We start from the raw sequence: 13,051 nt of genomic DNA on the forward strand, positions 1-13,051 counted from the left end.
ACCCTAAATTAAGCTAGCCACTCCTCCCAGGTGCCCTCTCATAGGTTCTTGAGGGTGGGAATTGTGAGGAGAGTACTCTTGTCTACTCGCTGGGGATGAGGGAAGGGTCCCATGCAGAAGAGCTTGGGACTGAGCAATCTTGGCTTCCGGGCTGGATCAAGGTGGGCTGAGAATCCTAGACACACAGTGACCCAGATACGGGCTGTTAATACTTCCCTCCTGCTTTACAACTGCACGGCCAAGACACCCCAGGACTCTCTGCTCAAGCTCACTTCTCCTCCCTCTCCTTTTCTAGGATCCACATCTTTACACGCTCTTTATTCCTGCCCCACCCCCACCCCCCAGAATGCAGACGCGGCAGCTGATGAGGTTAGCTCTGATGGAAGCCAGATCAGTGGCCCTAGACAGGGACCCAGATGCTAAAAATATCTCAGAGCTGAGGCTCTGCAAGTTAAATGGAAGAACAGCATTGGAGAGGCAGGGGCTGGAGAATCTCCCTAACACTGGCTCCATCCCATTTTTCTGGGTGGGGGCAGGCATCCTAGGAATCTGGTCCTTCCTTCTCACCTGGATTGGAGTTACCCAGATAGTGCTTTAGCCTGGGAGAAAGCCAAACCCACATGGAGCAGATGGAGAACGATAGGCCAGAGACACTGCCGAGCAGGCCTTTGGCTCAGTGGTCCAGGCGGTTGGAGCAGCTGTGCTTGGCAAACGCATGGCAGCAGCTTAACCAACCATGGGCGGCTAAAATCACCCTCAACCTCTGTCTAGGAGCCACTGGGTTGGAAGTCAACACATTCTCCCTACAAATGACTTTCTAGAGTGGAAACTGCTCTTTTTTTTGGACAAAACACCAAACAAAATAGTGGAGGCATGCCTATGAAGAGTATCTGCCTTGTGATGTTAACCACAGCCTTTTTGGAGAGGAATGCAGTAACCACAGCTGAACCAGGAACCCAGGAATATGGCTCATGCTCACTATGGGGCAGATGCTCCTACAGTAAAGAGGAGAAGGGACCCTACAAAGCACCTTGGATCCCTGGCTATTCTCTTTAGCTTTTCCTTTGTCTCCTGTTAGCCTCTGTTACTCCTGAGTACTTGAACTTGGATCTTCCATGTGGGCATCATGTGCATTTAGGGGGCCCTTTACCGGTTTAAGGAGTCGTTTTGTGGTAACTTTAGATGTCATATATGCTGCTCATCCGGTACCAGGTGCTCTGCTCAAGAGTCTCAGAGCAGATACTGCAAGGATGTCTGGGAAATTAGAGCCCGAGAACTCAGATGCATTATCCCTTGTCGGAAACCAGGATGTTTCCATGTTTTTTCAGATTGTGGAATATCTGCATATCTATAATGAGATATCTTGGAGAGGAGACTCAAGTCTAAACATGGGATTTATCTTTCATGTATACCTTATACATATAGCACCTAATTAGCTTGCTTATTTATTTATTTATTTATTTATTTATTTATTTATTTATTTATTTATTTTCGAGACAGGGTTTCTCTGTAGCTTTGGATTGGAGGCCGTCCTAGAACCCGCTTTGTAGACCAGGCTGGACTTGAACTCACAGAGATCCACCTGCCTCTGCCTCCCGAGTGCTGGGATTACAGGAGTACGTCACCATTGCCCGGCCAAATTAGCTTTATGCAGTATTTTAAACTAATTTTGTGAATAAGATAATGTTTTCTGGTCTAGAATTATTTACTTGTGGGATCTTTTTGGGGCTCAGAGAGTTTCAGATTTTGGAGCATTTTAGAGTTTGGATATTTTGATTTGGGGATCCTCAACCTGGGATGGTGGAAGAAAGGAGGATGGATTTGGGGGGAAGCTGGATAGCCTTTGGCATATTCTAATGTGGCCCTCTTGGTGTGTTTATAGCTGAAATGCACCAGTTGTTTGTATGTGTAAATGATGACCATTTTACTTATTCAATTCATTATTGTTATTTTTTAAAGATTTATTTATTTATTATGTATACAGTTCTGTTTGCATGTATGCATGCTTGCCAGAAGAGGGCGCCAGATCTCATTACAGATGGTTGTGAGCCACCATGTGGTTGCTGGGAATTGAACTCAGGACCTTTGGAAGAACAGCCAGTGTTCTTAACCTCTGAGCCATCTCTCCAGCCCCTCAATTCATTATTTAAGTTTGTGTGTGTGTGTGTGTGTGTGTGTGTGTGTGTGTGTGTGTGTGTGTGTGTGTTTGTATTTTATTTTATTTTATTTTATTTTTTTCAGGACTGGGTTTCTCTGTGTAACCCTGGCTGTCCTAGAACTTGCTTTGTAGACCAGGCTGACCTCAAACTCAGAGATCCACCTGCCTCTGCCTCCTGAGTGCTGGGATTAAAGGCATGTGCCACCGCCATCCAGCTTCATTATGGCATTTTTATACATATGTGTCCTTGTGCTTTATTGTAATCTATTTCCTTGATCATTTTGTTTTTTAGGAAAGAAAATCTGGGCCTGGCACGCTGCGTCTACAGGGAATTTCACAGTAATGAATCAGTGCATTTATAGAGGAATGGAGGAAAACAAGGAGAGGTAACAGTTAAGGAAAACATGTACAGTGATTCCATGTGGTGTCAGATTCCTTCATGCCTGTGTGTGTGCTGGCAGAAACCCTGAAGAATCCAGAGGTTGCATGGGGCTTGGTGAGGAGCTTGGTAGTAGAGCATTTTCCCAGCACGCCTCAGGCTCTGGGTTCGAGCCTCTGCCCTCCAAACATACATCTCCTTTCACATGTCTAGTTTGTTTCACGAGAGGAGAGAAACCATTGTTGAACATAAAGAAATTTTTCTAAGCCGCAGAAGAGTTGGGATCAACAGAAACAGTGTGGTGTAAAATTAAGTGTTTCAGTTCTAAACTGTGGGTGTTCATCCCCAAACACAGTACCACAGGCTCAGAACATGATGCTTGTGAGTGGTTGGTCTCTCAAGAGCAATCAGGGATGGACCCTGAGCTCTTTCCTGCCATTTCTTCCTCCCTCTCTCTTTTTTTTTTTAAAGAATAATTTGTAGCTAGAGAGCTTCTCTTGTAGCTAGAGAGAGAGCTTCTCTTGTAGCTAGAGAGCTTCTTTCCAGGTGCCACCAAGCTCCGGCAGTTCCACAACCCACATATAAAATAAACACACAGAAGCTTATATTATTTAAACTGCTTGGCCATTAGCTCAGGCCTGCCGTTGTCTAGCTCTTACTCTTATATTCAGCTCATTTCTGTTAATCTATACTTTGCCATGTGGCTCGTGGCTTACTGGTACCTTACATCTTCCTTGTCTTGGTGGCCGCTGCAGTGTCTCCTGTGCCTTCCTGTTCTCCCATTTCTCCTCTCTCTCAGTCCCGCCTATACTTCCTGCCTGGCTACTGACCAATCAGTGTTTTATTTACCAATTAATCATCCACAGCAATAATTTTTTAATGTTAGCAATTAAAAACATTTAATTCTCAGTCCTCAGTTCATTCCTTTTCTTCCTATGATCTATGTAGTCCATGTTTATGCTTTACATAATATGGCCATTTCCCTCCAGAACTTTCCCTGGCTATTGAAGTATATAGAAGGAAGGTCATTCTTTCATTTCTTCTCCTTGGTTGTTGCCATTATCATTGTCGTTGTTGTTGTATGTGTGTGTGTGTGTGTGTGTATGTATGTATGTCTGTGTGTGTATGTCTCTGTGTGTATATGTGTATGTCTGTGTATGTATATGCCTGTGTGTGTGTGTGTGTGTGTGTGTGTGTGTGTGTGTGTGTGTGTTCCTGCATGTGGAGGTCAGAGGTTAAAGTCAGGTGTCTCACTTGATCTTTCTCTGCCTTATCTATTGAGACAGGGTCTCTCATTTGAACCCAGACCTAGCAGGTTCACCCAGTCTCTCTAGCCATCTTGCTCCAGGGAATCCTGTTTCAGCCTCCAATGTGTGGAGCTGATAGGTGGGCTGCCATGCCTACTTGGCATATATGCGGGTTCTGGGGATCCAAACTCAGGTCTCCACATTTGGGAAGCCAACTGTTTAACCCGTGAATCCATTTCCCCAGTCCCCTATTTCTTCTTTTTCCAATGAATGTTATATGTTCTGTCCTATTTTATAACCCTTTAAAATGTTTTGTGATGTATCCTGTGGTGTGTTTGAGACAGCCTTTGAATCTCCTTTATTTTCACACCACAGCAAGCAGGAGGAGCCTCTATTTTCTTACTGATTGCTGAGCCAGCTCGTGGTGGTTAAACTGACTCTGGGTTTTGTTGTGATGTGTGCTGGGGTGTCTTCCTTTGGGCACACAAGCTAATGGTTCTCTCTGGTGGTTACCAAGGAGAAGAGCTGCTGATCGTCCTGCATACACACTTAAGAGCCTAATAAACATGATCAGGTCACTCTCTAGGGAACACAGTTTGGCTTGTCAACGGGGTACCAGGTTTCCTGTTTACCCACCTCCTGCAAATCTCAGATTCGTCCTTTACTTTTTACATTCTTCAGGATGAACAGCATACCTCTATGGAGTTGTAATTTCTTCTCCTCTTTCCTCTGGAGAGGTTTATCCTCTTGGGACTGTTGCCTGGTCCCATCTCCCCACTGGTACCCGTAAGCTTCTGCCCTCCCGGGGAGCCAGGAACCTCTCCTGAGATCCAGGCCCCCAGCATACCTGGGCAGTCATGGCCCTTCCCTGGTGCAGGTGAAGCTTTACTTTCTCTCCTGGAAAGCATCCAGGCTGCTGTTCCAGGGTCCAGTGCAGAAGCACAGTGTCTCCTTTGACTCTGAAGGATTTTGAAGCCTAGGGTTAGATTTCCTGACTTCAGGTGGGCTTGTCCACCACCCGCCCACCTGCGTCACTGGCTGTGTGTTGTCAGCTCTAGCTGTGCATAGATAGGTTGATCTGCTTCTCTGCTTGAGTCTCCCAGGGGCCCTGGGAGGGAGGAGTCCTGCTGTACTCCCTAGTTTGTAGCCACAGGCAACAGATGAGACTTCATTTAAAAGCAGCCCAAGGAGCAAAAGGAAAGTCACAACAATGGTCTCCTCGTGGAAACTCAGCTCCTAACTAGGGCTCTTGTTAGACAGTAAATTGGCTCAGGGGTGAGCTCTCCCATGGGATGTGACTTTAGAGTCAGCGTGCCCTGCTCTCAGTGGCCTCAGACACTTGCAGCTGTTGCTCCTGCTGCCTCTGTGACTATTCTGAGTGAGTAGGAGTTGAAAACAGGGGGGCGGGTGTCCCCCTCCAGCATTTGGCTCAGGGCTTTTGCGTACCATCAGCACCTCTGCTGTGGGTACTTTTGTGACCAGAGGCTTCATTCGAGCTCACCCAGATACTCCTGTGGAAGGAGTTCCCAAGCTGAGCCTCCTTGTCATGGGAAGCGAATATATTTGTATTAGGAGAAATGGGTCTACTGGGATGCGGTGGCAAGGACATGGTGGGCTTGTCCTTGGGAGATCTAACTCAACCCTCTGTCCTGAAATGTTTCATTTTAACGAGAGGTTCCAGACAGGGCCGAGGAAGTGTCTCAGTAGTGCAGCCTTGCCTGCATGTGTGAAGGTCTAGGTTCCACCCCAGTACCACAGAAACAAATGGGTGATTATATAAATGAAAGACATGCGGGCTGAGTGCAGTTTCACTCCCCCACCCCCCACAAGCTCCCCTTTCTTACGTATTTCAAAGACATAAAAATTTGGGGGGCTGGATAGATGGCTCAGTGGTTATAAATAGGTTCTGCTCTTGCAGAGGACTGAAGTCCAGTTCCTAGCACCCACGTTGGCTCACATCTGCCTGTCACTCACTCTAGTTCTAGAGAATCCGACACCCTCTTTGACCTTCACAGGTACCTGCACTCACATGCACACCTCCCCATAATTAAAAAGTAAATAAAACTTAAAAAAATACTTGGCACGGGAAGAGGTCCTCAATCTATTGTATTTCACTCCTTATTATAGTTTAAGCACACAGTCTAAGAGTGAGGATTTCAATTGTCCAAGTTCAAGCCACAGGAGCATGTGTTGGCCTGAGGTCCCTGGGGGCTGACTGACTGTGGCTTGGGAAAGCCACAGCATCACAGCTACCGCTTGTGGGACTGGCTGGTCCCAGATGCCTGATCCCTCGTTTCTTATCTGGCAGTCCCTTGAGGGGAACCAGCCCATTGGCTGATGAATTGTTGAGTCATTCTGTGCACACTTATTGTGCATTCCTAAGTGTACTAGAAGCACAAGGTAGGTATGATAGGCACTCTCAGGGAACTGAGAGTTGAACGGAGGTGAGCATGGTTCAGTGGAAAGCGTCCGGTTTTTGTTGGCTAGTGGAGAGCACAATCGTACACATCCCCTTTCTTAGTGAGGGTTACTATTGCTGTGATGAAACACCATGACCAGAGAAACTTGGAGAGGAAAGGATTTATTTGGGTTACACTCCCACAGCACGCTTCATCATCAAAGGAAGTCAGGACAGCAACTCAAGCAAAGCAGGAACCTGGAGGCAGGAGCTGATGCCGAGGTCATAGAGGGGTGCTGCTTACTGGCTTGCTCGGCCTGCTTTCTTATAGACCCCAGGACCACCAGCCTAGGGATGGAAATACCCACAATGGGCTGAGCTGTCTCACATCAGTCACTAGTTTAGAAAACAGGCTTGCCTACAACTCAGTCTTCTGGATGTATTTCCTCAATTAACCCTCAGATGACTCTAGCTTGCATCAAGTTGACGTAAAATTAGCTAGCACAATGTAGGACCACAGTTTGGCCCGGAACCAGCTCCACTTTTTAAGGACAGGGCTTTACCAACCACACAGTCCTCTGTGTAGTGCAGCTCTGCTTCTGAAATCTCTGGACATTTTGTCTTTTAACCAAGCGACTTTATTGGAAGAACACCTATTCCCACAGTATTTGTGGCTGAGCCATCATTTCTGCTTACTTCCAGATGGCAACTGGTCCACCAGGGGCCTTCGAGTACCAGCTTTCTATGTGATAAACCTCCAGGGAGTCAAGTTTCCTGCTGCCCACAGTGCCTATGACTGGTGTTTCTTGTGCCCCAATTTCCCCAACTGTGCAGAAGGAAATAGTGTCAGGCCAACGCAGAATTCCTGATCTTCTCTCAGGTGCAAAGAGAATTATGAAGAGAAAACCCGTGTCTTTTCTGTCAGTTTTTCCTGAGAAACGGGCGTGTAGTGAGATAATTTCAGTCATGCTGGGGAGCTGGAAAGACCAAGTTCCTTCCTTCCTTCCTTCCTTCCTTCCTTCCTTCCTTCCTTCCTTCCTTCCTTCCTTCACTAATTCATCCACCAGTCCACACTTCATTATCCAGCAGGCCTCAGCACTTCCTTTAGTGCCCAAGGAAGGGCATTTCTTAACTTGCCTGGTTTCTACTCAAAGGTTGTGTACATATGGACTTCTTCAAAATAAAAGTCCTCTCTGTCCTCTCTGGCTTAACTATTGCAGTATAGTTGCTACTTGGTGTCCATGGGAAATTGGCCCCAGGATCCTCTTGAATATCAACATTCAAAGATGCTGAAGTCTCTTACATTAAGTTGTAGCAAACTTTCTTTTGGGCCACCAACCAGCTCCCAAATCATGACACGGAGACTTATCATTAGTTATGAATGCTCGGCCTTAGCTTATGCTTGTTTATGGCTAGCTTTTTTTTTTTTCTTTTGACTTAAAATAACCTGTTTCTATTCATCTACATTTTTACCTCAGGGCTTTTTAATGTTGTTTTTCACAACAGTAGCAGGCTGTCGGTAAAGAATGCAGATAACCTCCTACATTTATTAAATCATTTCTTGCACACAGATTAAAAGTTCAAGGCCTCCCTAGGCTACGTTGGGAGTTTAAGGCCAGTCTAGGCAACTTACTGAGGCGCTGACTTAAAAAGGAAAAAGAGGGCTGGAGTTAGAAATAGAGGCCAGAGGTGGATCACTCAGTGTATGTGAGACTCTAGGATCAACCCTAGTACTTCAGAACATGAAGTCTGTACATGTTCAACACAGGTGAATTGTGTTTTATGTGCATGAATGTTTTTGCCTGAATGTATCTATGGACATTATGTACTATGAGCAACTATGTGGGTGCTGGGAACTGAACCTGGGTCCTCAGCAAGAACAGCAAGTGCTATTAACCACTGAGCCACCACTCTAGCCCCCAGGCTCTCAGTAGCCTAAGGGAAGAGGTTTGTGAGTTCTAGGCCAACCTAGGCTATATATGAAGACCTTGCCTCAAAAACCAAGCAAATATCTAAACTGTGGTGCTCTGCCCCATGTTGAGTCTGCAGGGCCCACTGTACTTTGAGTGCTGGCTCAGTTAGGCATTCCTCTCCTGGAAGGAAGGGCCTATGTACTGCAGTGTGACCTGGTGTCTAGTCCAGGGCACTCCCCTGTATCAGCTGTTGGGCAGTACTTCTGATACTGCCACCCTTGGCTTAGGGACAGCTTTGGTGGATTGGGTCGGCTGGGAAGTAGTTCTGTGTAGGAGGCTCCAGGGAGGGCTGGACCCCAGACTGGGATTTGTCCTAGGCTGGAGGCTAGAACCCTGCGACCGTTGTTCATACTGCTTGTTGGCCACTCACCGCCTGTTCCCGTGACCACTTATCGGCTTCCATCTCATCATTAGCCCCGAGCTGTTTCCTTGGTTTTCATTAACTCTCTGTTTATTACTTCGAGGGCTGTGAGGGACCTGTTCACCTTCCCCCAGCTCTGGTGACTTTCATAGGCTGGAAAGTGACAGCTAAGTTTGTATTCCTCTTTTCATGACCTTTGGTGAGACACCTCACCTCATCTCATCTCTCCTCTCTTTCCACCTCACCTCTCTACCTCTCCACCTCACCTCTCCACCTCACCTCTTCCGCATTTCCAAGCAGCTCCTTAGAAAACAGTTTCTCCTTTATAGTAATAGGAATGTCAGGAGGGGAAAAAATGGAGTCTTTCTCCAGATGTGTGTGGCCAGTGCTGACTTAAGTTCAGTTAAGTCGGCCCTTCATGCAGGCCTTGTCAGAGCCTATTCGAAGATCAGGTTGCAGGGCAGGGTTTCTAAATAGAGGTCCATCCCCGTCAGCTGTTGGACAGATCACTTCTGATACTCAGGATCTCCCCAGCTCTTCTACTGTGTGGCCAGGGCATGGGGCAGGTGTGTATTTTACAGGCGAGGAACCAAGGCCTGTCAAGGTAAAGGCAAAGGCTGGGTTGTTAGGACCCAGACCTAGGGCTCCAAACCTCAGGTCCAGTTTTCCTTGTATTTTTTTCCCCACCAAACCAAAGTCTATTTATCCTTGTTCTGGCCAAAGGCAGGGTTTAGAACAGTTTCAGAAGCTGCCCTGTGGAACCCAGTGGCCCAGCGTTCAGGAGGCTGAGGCATGAGTTTGGGAATAACGTGGGCAATGTGGAGACCCATCTCAACACACCAACAACTGAAAAGAATAAAAATCATCCCTGCAGTGGTTAAGAAACAAACTCTCGCCTCTTCCTTCCCCACATCTCCCAGTAGCTAACTTCTACAGAGGAAAGAAATGATTGTTCTCTGCTGAAGTGGGAGTCTCTGGAGAGGCTGTGCATGTTCACTGGCTCCAGACCTCGTAACCGGTGAAATATATATCATTCACTTCCATTGTACCAGAGAGGGAATTGGATTCTTAAGTACCCGCTCCATGGGCAATAGAATTCTAGGTCATAGATTGAAATCAGGCCTTTGACCCTTTTGAGGCATGGAAGCCCTGCATATGCATGCCTGTCATCTTGTTGGACCTTCTTTTCCCTTCCTCTCTGCACCGGGAAGCTCAGAGCCTCTGTGCAGAATGGGCTGTAGCTACTGAGGCTGTCCCAGGGATGAGGGTCTATAATTTTGAGATGCAGAGAGAGATGTGTGTTTAATGCTGTCAGGAGAGGACATATTCTAGTCATATTCTTAGTTCCAGGGAGTCAGCCTTTTACAGGGAGCCCTAGTGACAAAGGGAACTGCCGGGAGTGTGTCAGGGACAGCAAGGGTCAGGTCCGGTTTTCCTTGACCTCTGACCCAGTTGCTGAAGTTTCCCAAGTCTCCGTCTGCAACCTAGTTTGCCCTCTGATGCTGTGATTAACACCATGGCCAAAACCAACTCGGGGAGGAAAGGGTTTCTTTCAGCTCACACTTCAGATCACAGTCCATCATTGAGGGGAGGCAGGGCGGGAACTGAAGCAGAAACTGTGGAGGAACACTGCTTCCTGGCTTGCTCACTGGCCCAGGCTCAGCTAGCTTTTTTATATAGGCCAGACTCACTTGCTTAGAGATGGTGCCACCCATAACGAGCTGGGTCCTTCCACATCAATGGTCAGTCAAGACAATCTCACAGGAATGGCCAGAGGCCAGTCTGACCTAGGTAATTCCTCAACTGAGGGTCCCTCTTCACAGGTGTCTCTAGGTTGTGACAATAAAAACTAAACCTGTACGCCCTGCCTGCCCATGAAAGGAGATAAGGGTCAGACATGGTTCCTCAAGTTGATGTGTGGGTTCAGTGTGGTAAGAAGTGCTTAGCTTGTCTTCTCCACACTTGACTGACGTATAGGATGATATAGTACATGGCCTGAGTCTGTTATCCACCCATAAACCATTCTTCTGCCAGCCTCAGAGCCCAGGAGGAACTAAGAGCCTGGCCTCTGCTTCATCTTCAAGGATTTCACTGAGTAGTAATTCAGGACCCTACCATGGACTGACCGTCAAGTTTCCAGGGGTCACAGTAGCCAAGGACTTGGCCTTCCTGGTGCCTGTAAGCTAAAAGAAGAGGTGGGTAAGAGGCAGGGAGACCCAGAGGGCTTATTAGAGGACCCCCAACCTCACCCCCAGTGACACATATTTCTTTGTCTTCATGTGCATTTTTTTGGAAAGGATGGTAGGAACCTCCTTAGCAAGTGCTGCATGCCTGCTGTATGCCCATGCACACTTGGGAAACAGAACGCACAAACTGGAAAGGGCTTCAGTGATGCCACACCCATTCTCACACTGAGGACATAGCTCATGTAGGGCAGCAGGTAGGAGAAGAGTGTCTTTGAGGGGCTTGAGGCTGGCCCACACTCACCTGGCAAAGGTGATACTTGGGAGCCCCTGCCCAGGTGGGGTAGGCAGTGGCACTTGTCCACATACCTGCCTACTCTGGGTGGAGGCCATGTGCGTCATGAAAATCTCCCTCCCAGGAAATCTGATAGAAAATTCCTGCCAGGCAGGCGTGGAACAGTTGCTCTGGGGGAAAGCGGCTTTTCCAGCCGTATGATCCGGGCACTGGGCTCACTGAGCTGCGTCCTGGTAACATGCAGACAGCTAAACCCTGCCTTGCTGAGGTGCCTGTGCCTGATGAGGTAAGTCTGGTCAGGGTGCATTGCTAAATGCTGGTTTCATCTAGGGTGTTCGGACAGTGTGTGGAATGATACAGCCTGTTCTCTTTTTCTCGTGGGGACAGTGTTTACTGTGACAGCCGTAGTCTGATTACATTTCCCACTTGAGTTTTTGTTCTGTGATTGACATATGGATTGGCTTAAAGGGCGGGGAGGGACTGCTCTGCTGGGCCTGTAATCTCATGGATGTGCTGTTGTGTTGTGGCAGTGGGTTAGGGATGAGCTTGAAAAACCTTTGCAGTGCTGAAGATGGAACCAGAGAGGCTCTGCCCTTGGGCAATACCATACACTGAGTGAGGTTTTGAAACGGAATTTTTACATTTATTTATTTATTTGGGGTGTGTGTGGGGGTCAGAGCACAGCTTGTAGGAATCGGTTCTCCTTCCACCATCGAGGTCCTGGGGATCAAACTCACCTTATCAGGATTGGTAGGGGGTGCCTTTACCAACTGAGCCATCTTGGGGGGCCCCTCGGGCTAAGCTTGAATCAGCTACTTTCTTGTTTTCCCCACATACAAAGGGCTGCCTCTCCTCTCCAGGGAACTCTGGGAAGGCTTGAGCAGAGGACAGCCATCCCTGGAGTGTTTCACAAAGCGGGAAAGCATCGCAAGACCGCTGCTGTGACAAGCACATGGCGCTGTGCATCGTAGGTGGGATTTTCACTTCCAGAAAGAAATGTGGTAACTTCCTGGAGACCTGGTGGCCCTCTGCCCTGTGCTCTGTGCCTTTCTTTTTGTTGTTGTTGTTGTTGTTTGTTTTTTGTTTTTTGAGACAGGGTTTCTCTGTAGCTTTGGAGGCTGTCCTGGAACTCACAGAGGTCCACCCGGCTCTGCCTCCCTAGTGCTGGGATTAAAGGTGTGCACCACCACTGCCTGGTGCTCTGTGCCTTTTTGCTGTAAGATGTTGATGCCTAGCTTTTGCCTTGCAGTTCTTCCTACCCAACTGCATTTGGAAGAATACTACCCAGAGTTCCCCCACTATGTTTTATTAGAGTATCTGTGTGTGCGTGATTGCATTTGGGTTAGGCAAGTAACAGTCAGTGAATGAAGCAATAGTGAATGGCTGCATTGATGGTGTGAACCTTCTGGCGAGGCAGGAAGACCGAGAAAGTATAGAGTGATGTTACCTGGGGACATGTGCTCGAGGGAAAAATAAAGTTGAATGAAGTGTTGTTCTAGATAGTATGATAAGGAGGACTTCCTTCTCTTCTCTTCTCTTCTCTTCTCTTCTCTTCTCTTCTCTTCTCTTCTCTTCTCTTCTCTTCTCTTCTCTTCTCTTCTCTTCTATCTATCTCTCTCTATCTCTATCTCTATCTCTCTCTCTTTTGGCAAAGATAACATTTGAACACAAATTGAATGTTGAGAGAATAGACCGCGCGTAGCCTTCTTGAGAAGAATCATGGCTTCTGCAAGGACAGCATGTGCAAAGGCCCAGGGACAGGAACAGGGTTGAACTTTTGTGCTGGGTAACAGGCAGGCCAGGACTGATATGTGGGTCCTGTGTGCTGATAGGTTGGTCAGCTCTATTATTGACAATCATTATTAGAAAAATCTAGTTTTTTCCTGTACTGGAAAGAAAGGACTGTAGATAGATTTTTCCTGCCTGGCTCAGTCAGGACAAATCTCTCTTACCCGCCAGTCTCACAGTCGCTCAGACCCTACCAAGAAAGCACACAGAAACTTATATTGTTTAGAAACTGTATGGCCATGGCAGGCTTCTTGTTATCTACTTCTTCT

General features: G+C 47.3%; 1 protein-coding gene across 1 annotated transcript in view; it reads left to right on the plus strand.

Moving 5' to 3' along the window:
* The window catches only part of Arhgef3 (Rho guanine nucleotide exchange factor 3), a 275,499-nt gene that overhangs the window by 32,890 nt on the left and 229,558 nt on the right, over positions 1 to 13,051 (plus strand). The window contains exon 2 of the mRNA XM_036199436.1: positions 2,451 to 2,544. Coding sequence (XP_036055329.1) covers positions 2,501 to 2,544 — 44 coding nt within the window. The 5' untranslated portion in view covers positions 2,451 to 2,500. The remainder of the gene's footprint in view (positions 1 to 2,450; positions 2,545 to 13,051) is intronic.

Source organism: Onychomys torridus, chromosome 9 (assembly GCF_903995425.1).
Source record: "Onychomys torridus chromosome 9, mOncTor1.1, whole genome shotgun sequence".
Classification (NCBI taxonomy): domain Eukaryota; kingdom Metazoa; phylum Chordata; class Mammalia; order Rodentia; family Cricetidae; genus Onychomys; species Onychomys torridus.